This window comes from Scleropages formosus, chromosome 19, assembly GCF_900964775.1.
Source record: "Scleropages formosus chromosome 19, fSclFor1.1, whole genome shotgun sequence".
Taxonomy (NCBI): domain Eukaryota; kingdom Metazoa; phylum Chordata; class Actinopteri; order Osteoglossiformes; family Osteoglossidae; genus Scleropages; species Scleropages formosus.
In genome coordinates, this window is record NC_041824.1 from 9,386,615 (window position 1) to 9,413,037 (window position 26,423).

Here is a 26,423-nt window from a genome sequence, read left to right on the forward strand (position 1 = left end):
AGTCCAAAAAAGCCCAGGTCTTCCCTGAAAACTTTAATTAACCAAGGTGGGTCAATTGACCTCGATGTGAGAAAATTACTTCACTGTTAGACCAAACTCCCTGAATGCATCAGAGATGACCAGAGAGACCTTGAACTTTTCTCTGCATCGTCATGGTGGTCCATGATGAAGGGAGGGGTAAGGTTTAGAAGATCTTTGTTCAGTCAGCTCTGTGGTCAACTCCACCACCGCTCTGCCCAGTTCTTCATGCACCACGCTCAGCCCTCACCTCAGCTGGCCATCGGGCCTCAGCAGGGAGTTGATGCGGTTCACAATCCAGCTGAAGAGGCGACCGTACAGGGCTTTTCCCATGGCGTCTCGCACCTCGACGGCCTTCTCGGCCGTGTTGGACCGGACAATGGTCTCTCCCCGGGTCACTACGCAGTGGGATGTCAGAGCCTCCTGCAGCTCATCTGGGCGGATGAAGAGCAGGGATGCCACTGCAGGGGGTGGAGCAAATGCACATATCCATAACTCCATGAAGTTTGCACCCATGTCTCCTAATTAAAATAACGAGGGTATCGTACAATTCAAAACTGTTTTCTTACATGTGAAAGTTACTATGTAAGATGCACATTTTTGCAATTAGAGCTTATTGTCAACTTTTGACATATGACTTGAAATCTAGACTTATGGCATCCTATCAACCTTGTACTGTTTTCGAGCCTCAAGGTTCGGTCAAAGTGGCTAAAAATGACTGCTCCAACTGCCGTGTGATCAGTTGGCCATGCTGCCGCAAGGCACCATATTTCTTATTTTTTGGGTGTCAATCTGTGTTTCATTTAGAAACCATTTTCTTTGTGATTACATTCAAGTTACTTTTCCACAATGCCTAATAAGTGAAAATGTGAGCATTCTGCTGGATGTAGAATACAAAAAGTGAAAGAAAACAGGCAAAATGAAAATAATAGAGTACAGGAGTGTCAGTTAACCAAGTCTGACTCATAGCACCCAGTCATGTGGTTTTCAAGGCAGGGGAGGAACATGTCTGGAAGATACAAACATGGGAAGAAACATGCAGACTCCACATACACTGAGCTGGACTCAAACCCAAACCCACTGAGCAGCAACAAGGCACTAGCTTTGCCCAGTGTGCCACCTTGCCCTTTGAAAGGAGTAGTGCAATATGAAAATACTGTACTGTATTTATGTTATTTTCCTGTGTTATTATTTTAGCATGAATAATGTGTGAAATAGGGGGGCACGGTGGCGCAGCGGGTTCAGCTAGGTCCTGCTTTTTGGTGGGTGGGGGGTTCGAGTCCTGCTTGGGGTGCCGTGCGACGAACTGGCGTCGTGTCCTGGGTGTGTCCTCTCCCCCTTCGGGCTTGCACCTTGTGTTGCCAGGTTAGGCTCCGGTTCGCCGCGACACCACTTGGGACGAACAGTTTCAGCCAGTGTGTGTGTGTGTGCGTAATGTGTGAAATAACTGAAGAAAGTATAAAGAAACACTATTATACAACATTCATGCATGTTGATAGTTTTTTTATCCGTGTGGTTTATGTCCTACAGTTTTAGGGGGTTTATGAGTCACAACAAAGTCAACATATGATGAGGTTGCCAGGACAGAACCCTGCTGTAAGCTGAGGATCACCTGTATACTCTACACACACAGTGTCTGCAGCCGCTTGTTCCGAGTGAGGTTGCGGCGAGCCGGAGCCTAGCCCAGCGGCGTGGGGCGTGGGGCTGGGGGCACACCCCAGACGGGATGCCAGCCCGTCGCAGGGCACCCCAAGCAGATCTCGAACCCCAGGCCCACCAGGGAGCACGACCCAGCCAAGCCTGCTGCGCCACCGCGCCCCCCCCGTATACTCTAGGTATACACAAAAACAGTACGTACAAAACATCTGAACGTACGTGTAGCATGGTGTGTTACTCAAAAAATACAAAAAGGAGGCCACAAAAAACTCCCCCCTCAGATGATTATGTACATTTGAGTGTGATGAGAAGACCGTTGGCCTGTAGCTTACCGCTGTCCAGCATGGCCATGTTCGTGATGTTGCTCTTGTCCGTCTGGTGTTCGGTGGCCACCGACGTGAACTCTATGTCACCAGTGTTGAGAACTGCCGCCAGAATGCTGTACACACTTCCCAGCTCCTGAAGTTTTGTAGAAGATAATAATGGTCATGGTCATGATAATTATATATCCCGTTATTAACATTGCACTGTAGCTTAGAGAGGGGGAGGCACGGTGGCGCGGAGGGTTCGGCCAGTGCCCGCTGCGTGGCAGATCTGGAGTTCAAGCCCTGCTTGGGATGGCCTGCGATGGACTGGCGTCCTGTCCAGGGTGTGTCCCCCTCCCTGCTCGGTCTTGCACCCTCTGTTGCTGGGTAAGGCTTTGGCTTACCATGACCCCCACTTGGAACCAGTGGTTGTTGACAACAGATAGATGCAGCCTGTAGCATTTCAGGTTTCCATAGTGACTACATTGTATGCGATGCAGTCATCTGCCAATAATAAAGTGTCACTCTTTATAGTCACTTGGTCTGGACTGTTCCCAGACATTAACATCGTACATGCCTTAACATTTTTTAAATTATGCTTTTAAATTGCAGTTACATAAGTATTTTTAACATTAATTTTTATGTGTTCACATTTTTATATAGTCAGCTGGTAAAACACCACTGGGTCTTTTTCGGGGGGAGAAAACAGACATCTATTCTCCAACGAGGCATCTGATTATGTGGCGTTATCGATGCTTAGATCCCACGAGCAATTTACTATTTTTGGCACATCCCAATGATGCAAAATGCAACTGGCTTGTGTCCGCACGCGAGAGGAATAACTCATGTTCCCCGCAATGTCAGGAAACAGCTGCATTGCCTCTTATGAATGATGTGTGTGATGGCTTCTTCGGGGATTGCTAGTGTTCTGCGTTATCACTGCACAACTCTGAAAATTAAATTAATTTTGGAACTTTTTTTTAATGCAGGCAGGCCTTCCATTAAATTGAAATTTTCTTCCAGCCTTGCAAGTAAGTAAGTAAACAAAGAAACAGTTCTGATAAAATATAATAATTATAGTAGGGAATTGGGTTAGCAGCAACTATGCATGTGAATTCTGGTCAGAAAATAAATCATTTTGGGCCAAAGCTCCCTGGACATGTATCATATCCATGAACTATCCCACGGTAAAACACTACTCGATCAGGAAAATCTATATCAGATAACTTCATCAAATATCAAAGTTTTGCAGAAGGGGAAAAAAATGGCATGAACACACTAGTGTTTGTGTGTTTGGAACAGTGCACAGTCATTAACTCCAGGGATGATTAAATCACTGTGCGAAGCAAAGCGGCTGAGAAGCACGTGCACCTGAGCGCCGAGGCCTTAATCGTACCCTTTGATCGTGACGGAGGCCGCGTCTTCACTCGGCGAACGCTTGCTTTCCTGTCCCTCTGTGATCGCGAGGCGCAATGCGGTCGTGGTAATTACCACGGCTCCGAGCACGTACCTCAAGGGTAAATCCGATGACTTTGAAGCACTGCTCCACGGACTCAAACTGCTCCTTGTAGTGCTGGCTGTTTAGGATGTCGGCCACTAACTTGATGTGCTCATTGTGCAGGTACCTGGAACAGGAAGTAAGAACAATAGGCAAAAAAAAACTTTTTTATTTTTTTTTAAAAGGAGCTAATTTAGGCTTGGACAAACAGCAGTTCTGAAATACAAAGGAAAAATGAGACAAAGTCAGCCTAGAGCCACATTTACCTTGGTGTTTTGCTGTCTGACAGCTTGTAATGAGCCAGTTTTTTCCGCTCCGCCAGACCAGCGTAGATATAGTATAAAATATGGAAGTTCCGTTCTCCTCTGATGAGGAACAATAAAAATCAAATCAGTCAAATTATGGTAGCTCTGTGAAATAAAAACAATGATCCGGCACATCTCTCATTACTGAACTGTCTGCCTTTGAGTCCCCACCTGCAGACCAGGTACGGCTCTAGCAGCTCTAATCAATCCCTCTGACCGACCGGCACTAATAACCTGCTCTGCAAAAGAACATCTTAAAACAATGTAAGAATAAACAGAGAAATGAAGGTATCATACAGGTATACTCATGGTACATGGACAGCAGTGCAGCAAGGAGTGCTGCTGCTTGACTGTACGCCCAGATGTGGGTTTGAATCTGATTCAGTCTGTGTGTAGTTTATCATTCTCTCAGTGTTGGCATGGGTTTCCTCCCTCACTCCAAACACATGTTTCAAGTGATCTGATGACTCTAAATTTCCTGTACTCTGTGTGTGTGTGTCATTGCCCAGAGATAGACTGGCATCCCAGTCAGGTTGTGACCCTATCTCACACTCTTTGTTTCTGGGATATGTTCTGGACTGAAGCAACTGCACTAGGACTAGAACTTTATGATAAATATCAGAAAATGAATAATGGTGCAGTAACTTGATGGTGGTGAAATTTGTCTTGAAATCATTCATAACCAGTCAGTAACCCTAATCCTGCTGGAATACAGCTATTAGCATCTCGTAACTGCTACATCAGGATCTACAATTTCAAAAACATTTTTTTTTTTGATATTGCACATGAACAGATATCCTAGGAGCACAGTTCAATGGATAAACAACTCCTACCCAAAACAGTCAGAGTGCGAGTCCTTTTTAATGTGCGTAAATATCACCAGTAATCCGACTGGATAGATTCCGCAAGCCCAGATCAAATGAGAAATAGAAACCCCAGTGCTATTAGTATCCCTCTGCAACCTGGAAAATGTCACAGGTTTCAAAGGGAAAACTAAACGCTTGCTCTCTCTTGATGGTCTCATAAAAATTACTCAGAGGTGCTTTGGGTTGAAGCCCGGTCTGGGTAGGAGGGGGTGTTCGAGCAGTTGTCTTACACAGCCTGGTGAATGACTCTCGACTTCTCCAAGAGGTATTCAGAGATCTGCGCTCCCACCACAGTTCCGCCATTCGTGAACTTCATCTCAAGGTACTTCCCAAACCGGCTCGAGTTGTCGTTAATGACGGTGCAGGCATTTCCAAAGGCTTCAACCAAGTTATTGACCAGCAGGATCTTCTCCTGAAGGGTGCGATTATTCGCCTGGCAAGGCAAATAAAACACATCATGTTTAAGGACATTGTACTGCGATGCTCACTGAACAATATTCACATAGGACACATATTAATTACTGCTCACGTAATTTGTTAAGACTGAAAAAAATGATCCACAACATTGCTAAACAATGTCGGCCAAGCCGCTCCATGGCTTGATCCAGTCTTACAATGTGAGAAGTGAAAAAGTGATTAAAATTCAGATCTCATGCAGCCTAATTATTCAGGCCTTTGTCGTTTTTATCACAAAAGACGTTTCCCTTCTCCCGTGGCGCAAACCCATTTTTATTCAACCCATATTAAATCACATTTGATGAAGCGAGGCACTTGAAATGCTAATTTCACATTATAATCCGGAATCAACGCTGTCACTCTCGATGGCTACTACAGCATTCTCCAATCAGGCCTAGCACGGTCGTAATCAGGGAGGCCGTAGTCAACTTTTATTAAGGCCTGGGGCCCACTTGTCAGAGTGTGGAGATTGGGGAATTCAGTCCTTCGTTTTGCCAACTTCTCATATAGGGTTCATATACTGTACACAGAGTATCTACACATGTAAGTCTTTATGGATGAAGGTTTGGAGACTGGTGTGTCACTTTGCTGTGATTGCCCAGTGGTGGGGAGTCAAAATCAAGATCTTGTCACTGTACATAAGTAGTAGGACCTTTAGCTTGTTACTTCTTGAGATGTCACACCCAATACGCTAACCGATATTTTGCAATGGTGCTTACAAATGATATTGGTTTGGGTGAATTCTGTGTAAAACTTGGGGAAAAACAGTCCAGAAATTTTTCAAATGTTGAATTATGCATGTTGAACAGAGTCAAAAAATTTGGAGGGAGGAAATTTTCATCTGATAAAGAGGTAAAAAGAGATACAGCTGGTGCCTTGAAGATAATGTCGGAAACTTTGCTTCTGTGCATCTGAGATGTTTTCGGAGCATTCCAAGGAGTGTAAAGTGGAAAAGGATAAGGTCCCCAAACCAGACGAATCTTCAGATGCGGAATGACTGCTATAGTCTCGCAACATTTCAATAATGGACCCTCAGTTTGAGTTTTCCACTCTCAGTAGTGACATACAATCCTCAGCACACACCTCCCACTGCAGTACACTCCCCCTGTGGAGCTGCTCATTTCGAGTATTTAGTTATTTACTCAATTATACTTTGAACACACTTCTCCAAAGTAACTTACAATGTTAGGCTACTCTTAAAACAATTTACCCCTCTATACAGCTGGGCTCTTCAGGGTAACTACCCTGCTCAAGGGCACTAGAGCAAGAGGTGGGATTCGAACCCATGCCCACTGTGGGAAAACAGAGAAGCACTAACTGCTCGACTACCTGCTGTGTCACACGCTCCGAGTGAGTGCTATAAATGGTGCGGTGAAAGCCGAACATTGGAAAGCGTTCTCGTGGGTAACGTGGCTGGTGGCTGACAGATGTTTTCCTGCAGGCTAAGGGCACCATGTCTGCAGATGGAGTCATACCTTTCCGAGCACCGTCAGCTGCTGGACGAGCAGGTGGGCGCTCTCCGTCTTCCCCGCACCACTCTCTCCACTGATGACAATGCACTGCAAGACAGGGCAACATTTGTTTTCCTCACACTGTTGGCTCTGCTGCACCTGGGAGAAATCTTAGCCACCTACCTGGTCGGTGTTGTAGGAGACCATGGACTGATACGCTATGTCTGCTACAGCGAAGATGTGAGGCGGGTTGGCGGTACGCTTGGCTCCAATGTAGTCCTTCTGGTACTGGAAGACACGGGACACTTTCAGGGGATTTTTCCCAAAAGACTAACAAAAAATTACATGAATACAGTAACATATTAACTAACAGTCAGTTACAGAGGCAGTGCCCTTGTGGGCAGTGCTTTATGTGTGTCATACATGGCAAAAGAATTTACTATATTACTACTATGGTCTACACCTCTCACTGGATGGATAACCAAAGTTAACTTTCTTCTGGTAGAAAAATTAACATGTGATCTGCATAAGTCAAAGGGACTCTGGAATGTCTGGACACTCTTGTAGAACTTCTTGGATAGTGCCGTGTGATCATACCTGTGAAATATTGTAACCACTTGACCTTTTACCAAAATTATATGTATGTGGAAGTGTTTGCTGTTTGTTGGTGTACTGTTTCTGATCTTCTTAATAGATAGATAGATAGATAGATAGATAGATAGGCAACGGACAGCCACATGTACCTGTGGGTCATATAGATCCATGTTGTGGAAGGGGTTGACTGCAATAAGAATATCTCCCACATAGGTATAGATCTGGTTCTTTGAGTATCGTTTTTGCAGGTGGTCAGTGACCGTGTTCTGGTAGGAGGTGGAAGTGGGGGAACAGAGAAGAGCGTTAGTCATTGTTCCTTATGAAATGGCCAGACCTGCAAGGCTGGCTTTGCGGTGACATTTACACTGAAATTACATTAGGTTCACCCTTGGTTAGTTTCAGAAGCTAAAACCAGCACTCAGATATTGACTCCCCTTTGAGAGACGACGAGGAAAAGGTTGGGGGGGGGGGCAAAGATTCTTTGCTGAGCATTTAAAAAGGTGAAAATGACAAGAAAAAAGATTAAATGTTGAATGAGAGCTGCTGAGAATGTTTTATGTCACAGGTACCGCAAATCATCCTAGAATTTAATAATTTTTTTCAAATAATTGTACAAATGTTATGACATAGCAAAATATTAGAAAGCTTCATGCATTAGAAGCATATAACCAGTGAAAAATATTTCAGTTTATCTTTGCCCATCAAGTGGAGAATTAAACAGACATTTTCAGTCTTTTTCTTCACATTAAAAGCTCTGAGTAAGAAATATATATATATATATATATATTCTGCTTTATATCCATTTCAATTTATTTCATGTGCAACATTTCAGGTGAAAAAAAATAAAAATTGAACGTATTAAAAGAGCTAACCATTACTTGTATATGTCAAAGTATTTGGAATTAAATATATAAAATTGTGTTTTGCTGTGGAATTTACTTGTGTTCTTAGTGAAAGGAGATCTTGTGGCTCCTCCAGGCACACTGGCACTCAGAGCCATATTTTATTTTTTTCTAGTTTTTCTCTGATGCTGGCTGCACACGCGCCGCCGAGTCATGTCTCCGCTTCGGACAATGAAATACGTTGCGTCTGGGAAGCACGACATCAGCTCCAGTCGCTCCAAGGGCACGCAGATCCGGAGGAGAACAAATGGATCCAGAGGCTGAGATAGCGATCGAGCTCACGTTCCAACAGTGGCACTTTGAAGGATGAGAAAATATCCGAGACCAACCAGGACGATTCACATCTTTCAATACTGCCTGTTTGGCTTAATAAATCACCTTAACAGTTTATTGTACACTGTATATATCCTTCCAGATATTTTCTTTCATTCCACAAAGTGCTCCATCTGCTGATGGATGGTACAACCAGAAATCATCTCCACATACTGAAGTGTGAAGAGAATACATATTGACAAGCACATGTACACATACACTTATATACAGTATATACACGTGAATCCATATATAGTACAGTGTGTGTACAATATACAGGTGTGTCTGTGTACGTGTGTGTTACCATGTTCACCATGCTGAGCTGCTTAGTGTCTGTATGGCCTTTTGTGACCCTGATCATTATGCCAGATGCAGCACGTTGTTCTCAGCCAACAAGATGATGCAGGCAAATTTTTTAAAAAATAACTTACTTCATCAAGCACTTCAAGGGTGGCTAAGTCGTCGACCTCAATGGGGGTGGCATTTAAGGACTTCATGTGGCTGCCTTTCTTGGTGTGGATTCGCTCATGCCTGCGACACCCAACGTGGAAGAAACACTCACAGGTCTGCATACAAACCTCATTGTACCATATTGGTTATTCCTGTCATACTTTATGTATATATATATATATATATATATATATATATATATATATATATATGAAACTGTATACACATATATATACACACATATATTTGACTACAGCAAAAAAAAAGAAATCTACAAGATACCACCAAACAACACACACTATGAACACACACAAAGGTCTTAAAATCATTCAGTGAAAACAAAAACTATTAAAGAACTTCACATTTATTCATTTGGGTGATGTCTTTCTCCAAACCAGGTTAGACTGGTTTACCATTTATACAGCCAGGCAGTTTTTGCTGGAACAAATTATGGTAAATACCTTGCCCTAGGGTAGTAAAGGAAGAAGTGGGACTTGAACGTCGGTGTTTTGGGTTTAAAGACCTCTAGCCACTGTGCCACTTGCTGCCCCTTTGTGAACTTAATGAATAAATTTAATGATTATTGCTGTGGCAACTGCAGAAAACTGGACATGAAATGTGAATCTTGTCATAAATGTGATGGAATCTTGCCAACCTCTCAGCAGCATCAGTCAAGCATTGACACTCCTGCATTATACGGCTTAGGTTTCAGTAAATGAAACAAGAAAAGGAGACAGCAACTTCTTCCTCTCCTCCTTTTCTTTGCAGGTCTTGGACAAAAAAGCTAAAAATAATCAAATAGAATAAACTGAGAAGACCTAGGATAGTGCCAGTATGAGCTGGGTTCACAACCCTTCCTCAATTCACAACCGTAGAGCAGAGTGGAGAGGGCAGTTGGAGCTCAAGGACTGCTCAACTGTGTTACCGCTCCTGGCTAAGGCCTCAAACCCTTAATCCACCTGCTTGAGGTGACCAGCTCTTTTCACGTGTGACAAAGCGAAGAGGGAACAAATCCGAGTCAAACCCCATCAGCTGCCGTTTTCATGAGCACTGGGAGTGGCAGCATTTACTCTCCTTAAACCGTCCTTGCTTTTTCAACCCAGTTAAAAGCGAAAGGCCTCGTTTTCAAAATTGGTTCGCTGAACCTCGAGATTCATCTGATGTTTAGACGTAGGAATAAAAACAAGACGTGAGCAGTTTTGCTACTTGATGCCTCGTAGACTGTAGTGTAGCTTCGGTACCAGTACACCAATAACACTGACTGATTCCGTCTTAAAAATAATTTTAGAAACCCCAGTCCCATATTTCCAGTTTAAGCCACGTTCATTTATTTATAGGTTAAGATTAAGGTAAATCCATAGAAGGATGGGCTTGGATTTGATGCATATTTAGATAATGATTGGTACGATGGATTAAGGAATGAAAAAGACAAGGATAATAAAGACAGAAAAGAGAAACATTACCGTGCTGAGGAACAGACACATGGGAGGGATCATCTGAGGTCAAAGGTCATGGGGCATTCAATCTGGATGATATTACATCTACAACAGTGTGGCCTAATCAACAAGCCAGAGGACTGTGCACTACTTTGTACCCTACCTGTCGTTAGCGTCTGTGCCTCTTTCAGCCTTCCCATGTTGGCTTTAATGACATAAATAACATTTACATAACCAGTGACTAACCCACATCAACCTTCCCATTTTCCCACCCCCAACTATCATTCAACTCTGAGTGTTTCTCATTGATTATGATCATGAACAAGCCCAGTGGGGATTTTTCAGTTCTGGGGCATGCGTCACCTGCATGGTCCAACTGTCCAATGGAAATGTGAGACCCTTCTTTTGTTGACCTCTCCTGTTCATTGTTACACTGTGTAGTACACATTGCACCGAGCTTCATTAATTTATCGCAGATGTTGAGTCCATTCTTGGGAATGTATTGCACACACATCCTTTGCCCTAAGGGGTTTTAAACCTTGGTTTGTCTTTGAATGAGTTTTCCATTTTTGGTGCTTCCATCCAAAATTGTAAAGCCCATTATAATGGTTTATAAAGTAATTATACACATGACACTTTTTCACAAAGCAACCTATAATGTTAAGATAGACTATTTACACAGCAGGGTTGTTTTTACTAGAGCAATTTTAGGGTGAATACCCTGTTCACCAGCACTATAGCAGCTGGGTTTCAAACCTGCAACGTATGGATCCAACAGCAACAGCTCTAACCTGTCCCTAGACATAGCTGCTCACCTAACTCTGTGTTACACATTTTAACCAACCTCTTTCCTTGACGGTGCCTTGTCACAATAACAAGTTCTACACATTTCTTTGGAATGTGTGGTCTACAGTTTCATTTACCTGAAATGATACCAGTTGTGCGGGTGTGTGTGTGTGTGTGTGTGTCTGAGAGAGAACTCCTGAATCTGTCATTTGATGCTGTTTACTTTTTTATTAAGGTGCCACCCCATAATTATCTATGGCCAGATCTGAGCACACACACCATAGACATGCAAAATGTGAACAAAACATAGAATTCAATGGAACTAGTGATTGTTAATGTTATGTGTTCAGATGTTTCGTGTGGAAGAGGTCATGAAGCCTTATTGCAGTCAGTTTAAAGGAAATCATATTCATGATAGAAAGAAATGTTTCCAATGGATCGCATTTAACTGAAACACAAGGCAAGGGTTGCGCAATGGGCTTTTTTTCTGGGAAAAACTAACTACAGAAAATAGCTTTGAGCCATCTCTGGATTCTCTCCCTGAGAGAGAGCGTCCTGATACCTTGTTTTCTCGATGACTCCCATTTGCTGGTTGAGATCGATGAGCTCCATCAGCTGCTTCTGAAGGGTTCTCTCCCTTCCAGCCACTTGTGTGAGGAAGGCATGCTGGAGTAGCTCGTGCACATTGGGTCTCAGCTCAAAGTCCTTTATGAGGCATCTGTCGAAATTTGTGCAATATAAATATCCAGTTTATGTCATTTTCAAATTCTTATGTAAATCTGAACGTTACATTTCAACTTAGGGTGGGATGTGTGCAAATAAATCGAAAAAGGACAAGTACGGAAGTTCTTTTCATCTAACACTCTGAATCAGATGTAGGTAATCGTGCCCCCTCAGTACTTGCTGGTTTGAATGCTTTTGTGGCCTCCCGGCATTTGATGATTCATTAAAATTCATTTAGATAGAAAACATCTTCCAGTTTTGAATGTCCAATCAGTAAATTATTCAGATCTGGAAAAGACACCTGACTGCTTTTTCTATCCAAATGATAACTTAGGTAATCGTGAAATATGATGAAAGCTCAGACTCTGCGGCCCTCAAACTACGTAACTGCACGGCCTTAATGAGGAACACTGCTCTATTTTGATGTAACTATTAAGCAAGTTTGAAACACAGACACACTTCCGATTGAACCCCAGATATTTCTATTAAATAATGCTGCAAACATGTTTTGTGGTTTTATTCTGATCCAGTTGAAAGTGAGGCTGAAATACTGACTTGCTTCTGCACCTCTAAGTAGTACACACACATACACATTTTCAGAACCGCTTGTCCCTTACGGGGTCACGAGGAACTGGAGCCTACCCGGCAACACAGGGCGTAAGGCCAGAGGGGGAAGGGGACACACCCAGGACAGGACGCCAGTCCGTCGCAAGGCACCCCAAGTGGGACTTGAACCCCAGACCCACCGGAGAGCAGGACTGCGGTCCAACCCACTGCGCCACCCTCTAAGTAGTACATTAGTAGTAATTATAGAGCCATTTGGAATCCAAGTGAAGAATGTAGGATGTATGCAAATGAAGGCATAGACAGTATCTGCGTACTGTAAGTAAAAACAGTAAACCATGACATTAAGTGCATGCGACCAGCAAATTTGTGCAGAGTTTATGGAGTTTCTGCATTGTGTTTTGGTGTGCGGTGCAGTGGACAAGGACTCTCCACAGGCCTCACTTGCGGATGAAGTCATTGAATTCGTTGGACCACAGCTCTGGCTGGTGCAGAGTTGGGGGAGGATTCCTGCAATGAGGAATGGAAGGATTAGCCTGGAGATGAGAAAACGTGAACATCACTGAAAGAAGGAAAACATCATGCATTTCTTATAGCAGAAAAAAAAAAAAAAAATCAGGTTGAAACAACTTTTCCCCTGTTCTTGACAGATCAAGAGCTGAAGGGTGAAAAAAAAGCATTATAAAAGTCATTATAAAATGCTGTACTTAGCATTACAGAATTCTCACTTGAGCAGGTAGGTAATCTGTTATCTTGGCAATTTTATTTCCTGTAATATTCCACTAGCAATAATATAATAAAACTACAATAAAAATTACCACATCAAATGAATATATGTATTTATACTCATGTTCATATGTATTATATGACAATACTAAAAAAAATTGTAATAATTCATATGTTTGCACTTATATATAATACTGATTTTCATACTCTTTCTATCTATGTTGGTGTCACATTTTTGACACACACACACACACACAGACACACTTATATACGCATATGTACATATGTATACATGTATTTTATAAGGGAATACCGAAATATAGGATATAAACATGAAGATGAATGTTCTTTTGGAGGCAGCAGTGACTCGTAACAAGGCGGTATCACTGAATACGAATGGTTTTAATTTGACATAATTTGCCGAGCTGCTAAAATGGCTTTTTAAAAGACAGTATGGGACTTGCTTTCGTGCACAAGTGAACACAGGCGGCTAATAAGAGAGACCACTGACAGCGATTAATTACTTTAATGGGCAGCATACTTCTCCAGGTTATCATCGTTAAACCTGTGTTAGAGCGCGATGGATTTCAGCACACAGACACTTGGACTGTTAAAAAATCATTCTTATCTGTGGGAACATGTTGTAAAGCCAACCCCCTCCAAAATATTGCAAATACCAACTATACTGTATACATGACTCAGGGCTAAGTATTTATTGTAACTGTCTCCTAGTGTGTGTGTGAGGGGTGGGGGTGGTTATGGATTTAAAGCCCGAAGGCATCTTGCACTAAGTACAAAATACCCCAAGACAACGGATGTCTGCTAAAATACACATGGAAACAGTGCTGAATTCCCCTCGCACTGAGCTCTTCAAACACACGACCCTTGACACTTCTCACCTTCCCAAGATTCCAGCAATTTCACTGGCTTTCTGATGGCCTCTCAGCCACACAAAAAAAACTTTAACAAAAAGTCTGATCCATCCTACTCTACGTTTCCGGTAAATTACAACCCGAACCGCATTTTGATGAAATTACAGAACAGAGTGTGATGACTCTGTATTCCTTTGGCAAGGCAACCTGGTATGTATAGTTGAGCCAAGTATCTCATATCTTCTAACCAGAAAAATGAACGTTTTAACTGGACGGATTCAAAACATTCTAGAATGTCAGTTCAACCTTTTGGAATTTCTCCATGGTGCAAAATATCCATCCCTGCAAATTATTCCCACTTTTCCTTTTACTTTGTCTTACGTGCTGTATGTGTATGTAATTGCATTGACTGTGATGGAATGACCTCCCTGTCACTCAGAACTGCTGAATCCTTCTCAGTATTCAAGAATGGTCAAAACAATACATCTCCTTGAGACTCACTTCTCTCTGGATCTGCTGTTTACTCCATAAATTTGCATTACATTGTCTGCAACAGGAACTATGTGCACCTACCCAAGTAATGTATGCTGGTTTAAACAGCGACATCAGACAGACTGTAATTTGAGATTCTTTTGTCTGCATCTACAATCTCTGTCTGTCGCTGTAATTCACTGCTGTGTTGTTTTCCGAGATGTATGTTGCTTTAGGGAGAAGTGTCTACGCGATGAAAAAATGTCAATGTCAATTTCCCAGTACTCTGTTTCTGACTCTGTCTCACGGTGACCCAGTTCTGTTCTGTCCTGATAATCAATAAATGAAATGAACCCTAATAGAGTGCTGTGATGCTCTGGGACCAGCTGTGAGTCACAATAGCAGCTTGTGGCCTGTGTGTATATGTATGTGTGTGTATGGAAGGGTGTGTGAGCAGTGGGAAGAACGGAGCTGGACTACAGCTAAGCAACCAGCCTCTCAAAACAGAAATCAGCTAGAGAGTCTCGCAGCTGAAGGGGAAAGTGACTCCACAAGAGACTGATCATTCAGGCCCCCCTTCTGTAGGAGATGCAGCCGGGACGTTCATTGTGCCTGCAAAATGAGCCGGACGCAGTGAGATGCACCCAGTAATCAGCACCAAGCCAAAGAGCCTTGCAACAGCCCTGGAAAACTCACCGACAGGTGCTTGGAAAGGAATCTAATCCTATTGGCCTGGATTGTACCCTATAAAGCACGGTAATGGCACGCCAAGCAACTGCAAATCTCAGTTATAAATGCTGCGCTCAGATTCCTGACGTCCTGTACAGCCTTACAGCTGAGGTCATTCAAGGCAAAGACTATACAACAAATTTCGTTCCAAGAATGTTCTAGCGGTAACACAAAAAACTGTCACTGTCATGTGACAGTCATGCTCAAAGTCACGCTCAGAGGTGTCCAATGTGGGTCTTCACGTAACGCAGCCCTCGAGAAAATTTGTGAAATTATTGATCTGTACTACACACACCATAAATACTAGACGGTGTTGAATCACATGATAATACAGTTATAGACATACACTTAAACACACATCTAAATATAACAATATCATATTTTTTGACTTAAACATTTAGGATTCAATCACTTTTACAGTTTTTACACATGTGAGCAATGATTGCTACCATCAGCCAAAAAAAGGCTGGACACTCCCGCGATAAAAAAGAAAAATCTTCGTAAGCATCAGCTCTCTACTTATTATTTACCGTAGTGTTGAATCAATCATCACTCCCTCCGAGCTGCTCCCACCCTGTATGCATGTCTTGATGTAGGACTTGTAAAATTCCCAAGTTTCAAACATACCAGTAGGCTCACAGATTCTCAGAAGGATTTCCACACACCCTGTGTGACAATTAAGTTTTGTGTCACAGTAATGAGATCTCACTTGGTGCCAGCGTTCTCATGTATAACTATTCCTGCTTGACATCACCTGGTAATCAAATGAGTCTTTAAAAAAATAACAGAATTTGTTTCTTTTTTCATTTGGATCACACTATTGTTAAAACAACAACAACACATTTAGAAGAATATTAATTTATGTGAGCTGAGCAGTATATATACATATTTATACTGTATATATATATATACACACACACACACGTATAAGTATATACAGTATGTTACAGTTACTCCCTCCAACCTGTCTTCTCATGTTTGTGTTCCATGGTGATTTTAACATTTTTTTACTTTTTTGCTTTTTGGGGTCTCAGCAATGCTCAGGCATGGAAAATAACGCAAAGCAACTGCAGATATGTCCACGGCCATACAATGAGCTCTGTACATCATAAGGTTACAACATATCACAGGTATGTAAGTATAAAGAAAACTCCTTGCCCGATGGTTTCCCTAGTAACGCATGCCACCTTTAGTCGGGGGGGGTGGGGTGTTACCTTGGAATTTTGAAGAGAGCCCTCATTGGGTGAAGGTCGGCAAGCGGTGGGTCTCCATCACCAAGCTCGATGGCGGTGATGCCCAGTGACCACACATCGCAGCGGGCGTCGTACGTTGAGTCCAGCTGCTGCTCACAAGCGATTACCTGTGGCATAAGAGTCACATGATCATCTACATGCCCCCCCCTCGTTCAAAAGCCAGGATGTTTTTCAAAAGATGTGTTCGGCCTTTAAATTCAGAATCGTTTTTAAAAAAAACTTCCAAAAAACTTCCAGAAGAGCTAACAAAAATAAGACAATCCAAGAAGAACATCCCATCCAGAAAACATTCATTATTTGTCTGACATCATAACTTATGAGCAAAATTTTTCCAAAGACAGTAACTCTCCTGTAACTCATAGGAAATGAGTTTTAACCAAATACGTGACCTGACATGACTGATTCAGGAGGGCTCAGTTGTTATGTTCTCTGCTCAGAATAAAGGCAGAACGCTCTTACTAGTTCTCCTGGTTGGTCACCATCAAAGAAGGGTTCAAAGTGTAGCTCTGATTGTCCACACATTTAAGGAAATTCCTTAATCTTCACCCCACATGCAAAACCATTCTGAGAAAACTCTGCATTGTGAAGAGCATTTCTCTTTCAAATTTAAACGGCTTGTGTCTACTTTTGTTATGCAAATCTATGTTAACGTGCATAAATTTTAGGGCTGGGAGATTAAGGGCCACAGTGCACATCCAGATCAGTGCAAACAAGAAATAAACAGATCTTGACAAACAAGTAAAGCAGTAAAAATAAATGCAAATAACCTGCAAAAGGCACGCGGTCTTGTAAGCAATGTTTTGCTATAAAAGCTAAGTAAGCAAAAGATGCTTACATGGCGGAGGGGGAAATGCACTGGGTTTAACAAGCATGTTTTAAATACATTTGTCAAAGAAACCAGAATGGTTGGCGAGTCCGACTCCAGGAAGACTCACAAAAAGCTCGTGCACCGCTTCGTGACGGAATCATTGAGTATGGCACACTGTCTGTCACACCTCTGGGAAACATAAAACTAGTAACTGATATATATATAGAAAACTGATTGAAAAATGACAATACTTGCTTGCCCATTATCAAGACAGGCTAATAGGGGGCCGTCAGAGGTTACTGGTCTTTCACCTAGTCGTTCACTCAGTCGGCCTTTCCGCAACCAAACACACTTAAAAATAAATAAACGAAAAACTTTCTCAGTTCTGAAGTCCACTGCTCATGCTCTTTGGATGAAAATTCTGGAGAAAAGCCTTAACTGGCAAAGGAAAGCCTAATCTTAGTATGTGCAGCTGTATGCAGGAGGTCCCTAGAGAGGCCTGGGGATTGTGGGCAGAGCGATGGATGACATAATAGAGACTGAGGGCTCACCTCCGGGGCCATCCAGAAGGGTGTTCCCACCGAGGTGTTCCTGCGCAGCCGAGTGTTGGTCAGCTGGGCCGACACACCTGTGAAAGGAAAACGTGTTTCTCGATGTTGCCCATGCAGTGACACAAACACCTATATCATCGCTCTATTTTTATGCCACCGATACTCATCACAGTCAGTCATTAGTTTAACTGTACTTCCCTAGGGCAAAATTAGAGCCAAAATAAAGCCTTTTCTAGCTAGTATTTGTACTCTTGATGAGAAAATAGAATAGAGGAAATAGAGGAAATTATACGATATGGTCACGCAATAAATTAATCCTTACTGTATATGCAGGGACTCTGTATTCCTTCATTGCAGTGTGTGTATTTGGTCAATAAAATATAATGTTTAATTCCGCAGTGCGTTAACAACATACAATGGGCGTTTATTTGCTCTTCTCAAATCAAGTTTCTGCCATTTACAGATGCACGTCGGCTGAAAATTCAGGCACAAGTGCGCTGCATATGAATGAGCGCGAGTAAAATTAACATTCGAAAAAGATACATTCATTTTACCCACTACAGCAGGAACCCCATGGAAAAATACTGAAATAATTTTGCTGTCACTGTGCTGTGGAATTATATTTCACCCAGCAGTGTATGGAAAAGAGAATAATCTGATATGAGAGGTTTTGTTTTAATTTTAATAACCAAAAACAAAACAAAAAAACCCTTCTGAGCACAACGTCAGACTCAGGAGTAATTAGGGTACGCAGTTTTCCCCTTCCACCTTACCATGGTATGCTGCATCCATACACACTGTGTATGGTTGAGGCCGACTGCATTCGGGTGTAAGCCATTCGAGGGAGTTAATAGGAATGACTTTGCTGCTTGCCCACCATATATAGATATTATTTTCGGGCGTTCTGTCGAAGAGATATTGCTACTCTTCCCCCATAATGTCCTATTGGAATGGTTCTGCTGAAAATATACAATGGAAAAATGACTGAACCAGACCATTTAAAAATGTACTTTACTAGTTTTCTATAAACTGATTCATGGCTTGTACCCAGTGAAAAGACATATTTGAAATTTTTCTCTTGAGTTTGTTCATATACCCAACCATTATAATAAAAATAATTTAATAAAAATACCTGTGTAGATTCATTAATGTAATAACTTTTCTCTAACATCTAGGCTTGGTTTTTATTATATCCACAGGAAGACAAGTAAAGAATACTATTCGATTTATCTAGTTTTGCTTGTGAAATTTCATGGTGATGTCAAAGAGTAAATCAGCACAGTTTTGACCTCCAGTAGCTTTAAAGTTTTGAAGACCAATAACGTGTACATAATTCAAAAAGATTTCATATTTCACGTTTTCGCTTTTGTTGCTTCGGCATCGATTCTCTTTTATTCTGTCTGAGTTGTTTGCATAATATTTATTTTTCTCATATTAGTTTTGTTGGGAAATTAATAAAAAAAAAATTGACAGAATAAAGTGTGGACTTTTGCGGTGCTACAATGTCCACACGCGTGTTCACAAACACACAAACACACACAAATACATAGAAACAAGAGGAAAATTCTCCTTTCCACTACATTAGCTAAGAGCCAGGCCTCGGGGACATACTTAATAATTATCAGAGAGATAACACTGTCAATTAGAATATTCATGAAGACGTGGAAAGCTTTTCGTGTTTCCACCCCCCGGCTCCCGGCCCCCGGCCCCCACCCTTGCTGCCCAATAATGTCCCCCCCCCCCCCCCCCCCCATGATGATTCACTGCGGGGGCTTTATCAATTCAGCTGCTCGCTCATCCGTGCGCTCCAGACAAAATGGCTGGCTTCACGCTCCAGATTATCGCAGCGTGACGCAGGGCGTGCGCCAGGAAGCGAACACGTGCCCCCGTACCCATGCCCCCCCGGGCCCGTGCGGATCGCCGTGCGAGGAAGACCCTGCGAAACAATGTAGTGCGGCGGGATTGCGACTAAATGAAGGTTGTTACATAAAAAAAAGTCTATTATGCAAATATGCATAAATAAGGCAGCGAATATGTCAAAAGAGAGCGTAAATTGCACCTTAATTTCCTAGTTTTGCCTTCAGGACTACCGCACTGCAGTCAGAACGCTCCGGGCCAAAAGTCATGGCAATAATTAGCTCTGAATTACATTTTTTAAGGTTAGATATTTCAGCCGCTGACATTTCGAGGTCTATCGCAATAGAATTCATTCGAATGAAATGTGCAAATATTTTATCTCACAGCTTTATGTTTCCTAATGTTCACTAATTATTTAAGATATTGATTAACAGGCAGGATAATGGACTTTTTCAAATAAACTACTTATAAGACGAGAAGGCATCACATTCTGGCAAAAAAAAAAAAAGTTTTAGATATCCACTGCTTATGAGAACACCATGTACCATGATCTTGCAGGCCCTTTAATAGATATCCGTTCATGTTTTGATTGTATCCTAGGATGTGCAAGGCAATAACAGAACTGCCCTTAGATGCAGGAAACAGTAACAGGCTTTGACACACCACACATTCCAATACGATAAAACTCACATATCCCTACATTCCCCACCCTGGGGCATCACAGCTCTGTAGCTACGGAAATAAATGAGAAAACGGCAATTCTTTAACTATGTGCACACCAGCGCGCTGCGACTGCATTCGCATCCTCCTGCCCGGCAGGGATGGGCTGCGAACCGCCTTGTCGTGATGTCATAATGCGGCTAAAGAGGAATTTTTGCAAATCAAATCGCAGGGCAGAGCTGCGGTGCGTCACGATCCGGGAGAACGCAAAGCCGTCCCGTGCAGAGCATGTAAATGGAAAGGACATTCAAAGCCCACGAAAGCAGACGCAAAACTCAGAATAACTCAGCGTTTCCTTATTAGCAAATGAGCCTTTTGCACTCCTCTCTGGTCAGAGACAATGACTCAGCTGAATTCAGCTTGCACAGATAAGCTCCGGCCTTACGGCGCGACTCATCGCTTTGCGTCTATCTATCCGCGCCGTTAAGCACCTATCTTTTCCCGTCCACGTTATCGTCCGGTCCACATTCTGAGTCGCACTGCGATCCCCTGTGCACCCCTGGACCTCCCTTTATCTCCACACGCCTTGGGATTCTCTACACTAATTAATTGCTTTATTCTGATTTTTCATCATTCATATCCATAAATTGCAGAAGGAGTGGTATCTATACAAAACACATTTAGAGCTGCAGTCAGAAAGCTGATGAGATGTCAAAAACTGTGCTTCATCAGTCAAATTCTAGGACTCATAATAAAAGTAGGATGCCTGGGATGTGCCAGTCAGTAGAGACCCCATGCTGAGCAATGGACATGAATGTCAAAATGTAAACTTACCCTGTGTAAAAAGTTGGTGAACACAATCAGGCTGTGACGGAAACATTACGCCCCGGCCCACCCCCACCCCTGAGGAGAATCAGTGATTCAGAAGTGGGATGAAGCTGAGTCATTTGTAGCCCTGGTAAAACACAAGCTCCATTTATGCAACGAAAGCTGAGTCCTGTCCTTCCAATTCCACACTTAAGGTCAGCAATATGAAGAAACAGATGTTCTTTTTGTGCGCTTAAGGGGAAGTTTCTGGAATTGTCTCAGCAACCATTAGCATGCATGAGAAGCTTGAAGTGATTGGATGCTCCGTTTTACTTTTATTCATCCACCTTTTCTAAGCACTTCTAAATTCAGGCTGAAGACCTACATTTTTATACTGGCGGGCGAAAAACATTTTTCCCCTTTACTCATATCATTTGTCATCCTGTTTGGATTATTTTGTCATCTTTCATGGATTTCTCATTGTTAATTTTTATTGTACTGATACTTATTGTGAATTTATTTCTGTTCCATTATTGTACCTTGTATATCTTTAATTTTCTGTAAATTGCTTTGATAAGCTGCTCTCAAAGGCCCTATATATAACAAAGTTTGCTATTATTGTTCTTTTTTTTTTTTTTTTTAGCTGATGCTTTTCTCCAAAGCAGCTTACACTGATTTACATAGCTGGGTGATTTTTGTAACTGTAATTTTGTAATTTTTTGCAATTCAGGGTAAGTGTTGTCCTCAAGGGTACAACAGCAGGAGATGGGATTCAAACCTGGTCTTCCAATCCAAAGGTAGCAGATCTAACCACTACACCCCCTGACCCAACCTGCTAACATTGTCATCCCCTTGAATTACCTACCAAAGTCCACCAGCTTAATCCCTCCCTCGGTGGTCAGCAGAATGTTGTTGCCCTTGACATCACGGTGGATCGTCTTGTTTGCATGAAGGTGCTGAAGGCCCTAGAACAACACAGAGAGCCAAGATGCGGCTTGTGTTTACATCAGGTAGGCCCCTCAGGGGTGTGTTCGAGGACAGCGCCTCCCGCCATCAGTAAATGCTGTTAAATTTACACTTTGTGACATGTGGGTTAGCAAGTTGCGCCGGGGGTCACGAATGATTTCAGCCACTCTTGCGAGATCCCTGAAGACAGTTTGAGTCCATAAAACATGTGGCACCTAATTTCAGCTATATTTACATAATTCATTTCTATCTTAAGTCAAGGACACAAATGTGATGCAAAACATTCACTGCCTGGACCTAAGTGTAAATAAGCATAATTAAATGTTCAGTTCCCATGTTGCGTCTCTGCCCCTTTTGTGGGTTTTTTTCATACAGCAAAGAGATATTAAAAATCAAATACCTTCATCCTGCCATTTTTACCTTTTATTTATTTAAGTTTTTCCGTGCCTCATTATACATAAATATAACATTTCACTTTTTTAAAGGCTTACCATGAGTGCTTCATGCAGGATGTAGGCGATTATTGCCTCATCCATTCGGTCACCTCTCTTCAGCAGGCCTTTCGCCAGTTCTGTCACAGAGCCTCCGTTGCACAGCTGCAAGTGAAGAGGAAGACAAACTTCCAGCAGATGCACACAGCAGCGGCGCCGAAAAGCGCCGACACTCAGCTATCTGGAGAATCTGCATCCTATTTGTCTCTAATGCATTGGACTTTCAGATAAGGAATTTTGGAACCACGGGATGACGAATGAAATCTTGTTCCAAATATGCTCCATGGTCGTGTTCTTCAATCTATAAAAACCTTATCTTTCAGAAACAGTCACAGGGAGGTGTAAAAATGTGCCTTCGGTATAAAAGAAGAAGAAGGGAAAAAAAAAAGATGTTCATAAAAAGGATTTACCGAGCTTTGCGATGACTAAACAACGTGATTATTAAACATGCTCAAGCTCACGTCTTCAAATTATACAGCCCTGTTAATTCTGTGACGGTGCTGTTTTCTGCTATAGGGTATTAAAAATACAAATTTAGCCACATTCTGCCTCTCTGATGTTTTGTTTGTAAAAACAATCTCTGACTTTGTTAAATTAAAAAGATTATACACTTGTTCATATGGTGAATGCAGGAATTCATGAATCTAAAGAGATTATAGGAATGTTCAGCTATCATCAATATCATCACAGACAGTATTCTTACAAGAGGCGAATCAGTGAAACGATACTAAACCAAACAACACGGTGCAGCCATAAATATGTACAATGTTTTTTCGGTAGGATTATACACAATATTGTGCATATTCAATACAGCTAGTAAAGGGAATCACTTGGAAAATTCAGCTCACACCAAACTCGAAACACCTCTCTGGAACATTTTCCACATAGATTATAATGAAATGATACTGAGATGACCCTGAAAAAGAAAGAAAATTTTTTCATATAGTTTCGTATTCTACGACAGGAAGGAATATATGGGGAAAAAAAAAGAAAAAGGAACCTTTTACCAGATTCTTTTGTTTTAAATTATTTATGGTAACTGATAAATCATTGTCTAAATACATTCTTTCTCATTCTTAACTAAAGGTCAAAAGGATAAATGATTTTTTCAAGGTATTCCTCAGTTTCAGGGCCACATCGTTATCATTTTCAAATTTTGCTGTGTACAAATGTATATAAATATGTACTAAAGTACAGTAAATATCTGTACAGTGTTTTTCATAGTATATATTCAATATCACAAATTTATACTATAGAAAGACAACGGAATTGTTTGGAAAACTCATCTCACACCAAACCTAAAACAACTCTCTTGCAAGTGACACAAACGTACAAATTTAGCAAAGAAAAAGATGGGAAAGTTATACTGGCCATGGAAATTAAATGAACTTTTATCACATAATTTTCTTTGACATCTTTCATATATTCCTCTCCATCTTTGATATGTCCATCATTTAACCTTTTGTCAGGTTCTTCAGTATTAAAATTGGATGTGTTAACTGGTAAATTATTGGCTGAAGGCATCCTTCCTCAGTCTTATTGTACGTGCAGGGAGGAAACGAACAATATTTCACAAATCCCGAATGTCAGCCCAGTTCCAGTGCGCTCACGCACTTATTATTCAGGTCACAGAATTATCTTCCATAGCAATGCATATCTGTGTTAGTCCGGACGCAATGCTGTACTTTTCCAATACAGAGGGCAAACTATACAGTGGAATTTTTGGTGTTCTGAAAGAAAACAAAAGTGTAAGTGACAATATCATTTCATTCCACAAAGAATGCAGAAAAGCTATAAAACTCTGGAAGATATTTTCTCCAATTTAATCTAGGGAAATAGTTCACCTTGAAATGTTATGCACTATATAGCTTTTTTTTTTAAAAAAAAAAAACATAAAAATGTAGTATTTTTACCATTTTAAAGTATTATTTAACATGCTCACAATTAGACAGCTGTTACAGCACGAACAGTAAAACACGACAAGACATGTTTTTGTATTTATGGAAGATCAGCTACACCTTTGCAGTCTAGTGCAGGCCTTTTAAGAAAATTGAAGGAAATGGGCTGGTGTGTTGCCACGGCAACAACGATAACCCATTATTTTGTGCTGTCTAACCAGAAGAAATGAGAAATAAAATGCTTTTCAAGGGGACCAGCTTCAATGGGAAGAAATTAAAGGATACAATACGAAAAGGCCGCATATACATTTGTATGCTCATAGAACTAACAATAAGAGCAAATGCTTTGTTTTCATGTCATTACTCTTGAGTCTTCTATTTAATATGAAGCTGCATCAGTATTTCCCATTGCTTTCATGCAAAAGTAAAAATATTCTCTTTAAATGCCTAATACGGACTGAACAGATCAGATATAAACTCTACTGTACATAAATGGCATGTGAAAATAATGCTTTCAGTTAACAGCAGAGAAGAATATGTGTTGTATGGTTATGATTGTTTACATGACTGATTACAACTGTTCCGCCTTTGGTCATTCTATGCAGTATTTATACATGGCATGTGGTGTATTTTGTTCCCGCATTGTGGGACTCCGGTCAAAATGGATTCCAGTGAATGAAACTAGATGTGCTTCATCTTCGTCAGCTGGAAGTGGGACGAGGAGGGCGGAACCCATAAAGCTCCTCAATTGCACGCAATTCTGAGCATCAGTGGGGCTCGAGGGAGCAAAGGAAATCATCCAGCCACTCTTCCTGTGAGAATCATGGACCCATGTTTTCTCCCAGCCACCCACAATCTTCATAAAGACATCCATATTACATAATTATATGGTTATTAACCACAGTCAGTGTGCTTTATTGCTTATTAACCACACAGGCGCATGCATTAGAAATGTTGGTAACTTGCTGCAATCCTTGTAAATATGTAATCTCATTTTCTTCACTAATGCCCCTCTTTGGATGGGACTCAATCTGCTGATTGCATTAGATTCATTTCTAAACCAAAAAATGACAAAGTGCAGCTAATTTAGGTCCTGGCACTAAAAGACGCTTTGATGGACAGAGCCCATGTTGGCCTTTGCTCACTTTTTAATTCTATATGGGAGGAGTTATTTGGGTAGTAGGTCACCTCACCTGGGGTTTCATCTGTCAGCAGGGGTCAAATTTAGGATGGGAATTGTACACCCCTGTGTAAGACATGCATACTCATAGCTTGTGACATGGTCCAATGGAAGGATAATTAAAGTAAGATTTCATTTGCATAACTAACAGAAAAAAAGAATTGTGAGGAAAACAGAAAATTATCAAAAGATAGAACTTGCCATATCCCCACAATGAGGACAGTTTAGGATTTCACGTGTGTCCACGCAAGCACTGCTGGCTGACCCATCACCACACCTGTGTGAACCGTATCTGCGGAACCATAGAAGAGCTGACAACACCACAAGACAGGCCTGGATGAGAACATGTCTAAGGGTGGTGGAATCCATGGCATACATGGGAAGCTCACAATGCCATGGCGTCGCTAGGCAAACACAGGAAGAATTTGTCCACTGCCCACTTTCATTGGACTAAGTATAGGTTGGACCTCAGCCAGAGGAGGACAGAGTGGTTGGAGCTCTGGAGTAGATAGTTCCACTGTCTACAGAAAACACAGTTCACACTGGAGACCACCAACGACTGTCAAATCAAACTGAGTCTTTCTTAATCAAAACAGAGTCCTCAGCGAAGTAGAAAAGGTCAGTAACGTCTTTCATGCTCAGCATTACAGTGAAGCAACAATGAGAACATCTGACTTTAACGTTTTGATTTTTTTCTGATGAAAAAAAATATGTATGGAAAATGCAGCAAGCTGGCATATTCTGACTTTACAAAGACATCTTCTAAACGCAAGTAGTTGTTTTTGGTTTTTTGAGCAGGAGGCTATTTTGTGTTATTCTGTCCTCCTCTTGT

At 41.6% G+C, this 26,423-nt stretch overlaps 1 protein-coding gene across 2 annotated transcripts in view; it reads right to left on the reverse strand.

Annotated features, from left to right (window-relative positions):
• Positions 1 to 26,423, reverse strand: part of myo3a (myosin IIIA) — a 58,234-nt gene that overhangs the window by 20,107 nt on the left and 11,704 nt on the right. Inside the window, exons 3-18 of one of the 2 annotated variants that reach the window (XM_018741055.2) lie at positions 22,514 to 22,618; positions 21,922 to 22,021; positions 17,733 to 17,809; positions 16,335 to 16,480; positions 12,767 to 12,832; positions 11,598 to 11,753; positions 10,413 to 10,454; positions 8,795 to 8,894; positions 7,299 to 7,415; positions 6,739 to 6,843; positions 6,580 to 6,663; positions 4,879 to 5,081; positions 3,744 to 3,842; positions 3,490 to 3,604; positions 2,007 to 2,133; positions 269 to 479 (exon numbers count right to left, since the gene is read on the reverse strand). In XM_018741055.2, coding sequence (XP_018596571.2) covers positions 269 to 479; positions 2,007 to 2,133; positions 3,490 to 3,604; positions 3,744 to 3,842; positions 4,879 to 5,081; positions 6,580 to 6,663; positions 6,739 to 6,843; positions 7,299 to 7,415; positions 8,795 to 8,894; positions 10,413 to 10,454; positions 11,598 to 11,753; positions 12,767 to 12,832; positions 16,335 to 16,480; positions 17,733 to 17,809; positions 21,922 to 22,021; positions 22,514 to 22,618 — 1,853 coding nt within the window. The remainder of the gene's footprint in view (positions 1 to 268; positions 480 to 2,006; positions 2,134 to 3,489; positions 3,605 to 3,743; positions 3,843 to 4,878; positions 5,082 to 6,579; positions 6,664 to 6,738; positions 6,844 to 7,298; positions 7,416 to 8,794; positions 8,895 to 10,412; positions 10,455 to 11,597; positions 11,754 to 12,766; positions 12,833 to 16,334; positions 16,481 to 17,732; positions 17,810 to 21,921; positions 22,022 to 22,513; positions 22,619 to 26,423) is intronic. The other variant, XM_029246299.1, reaches the window with a different exon arrangement.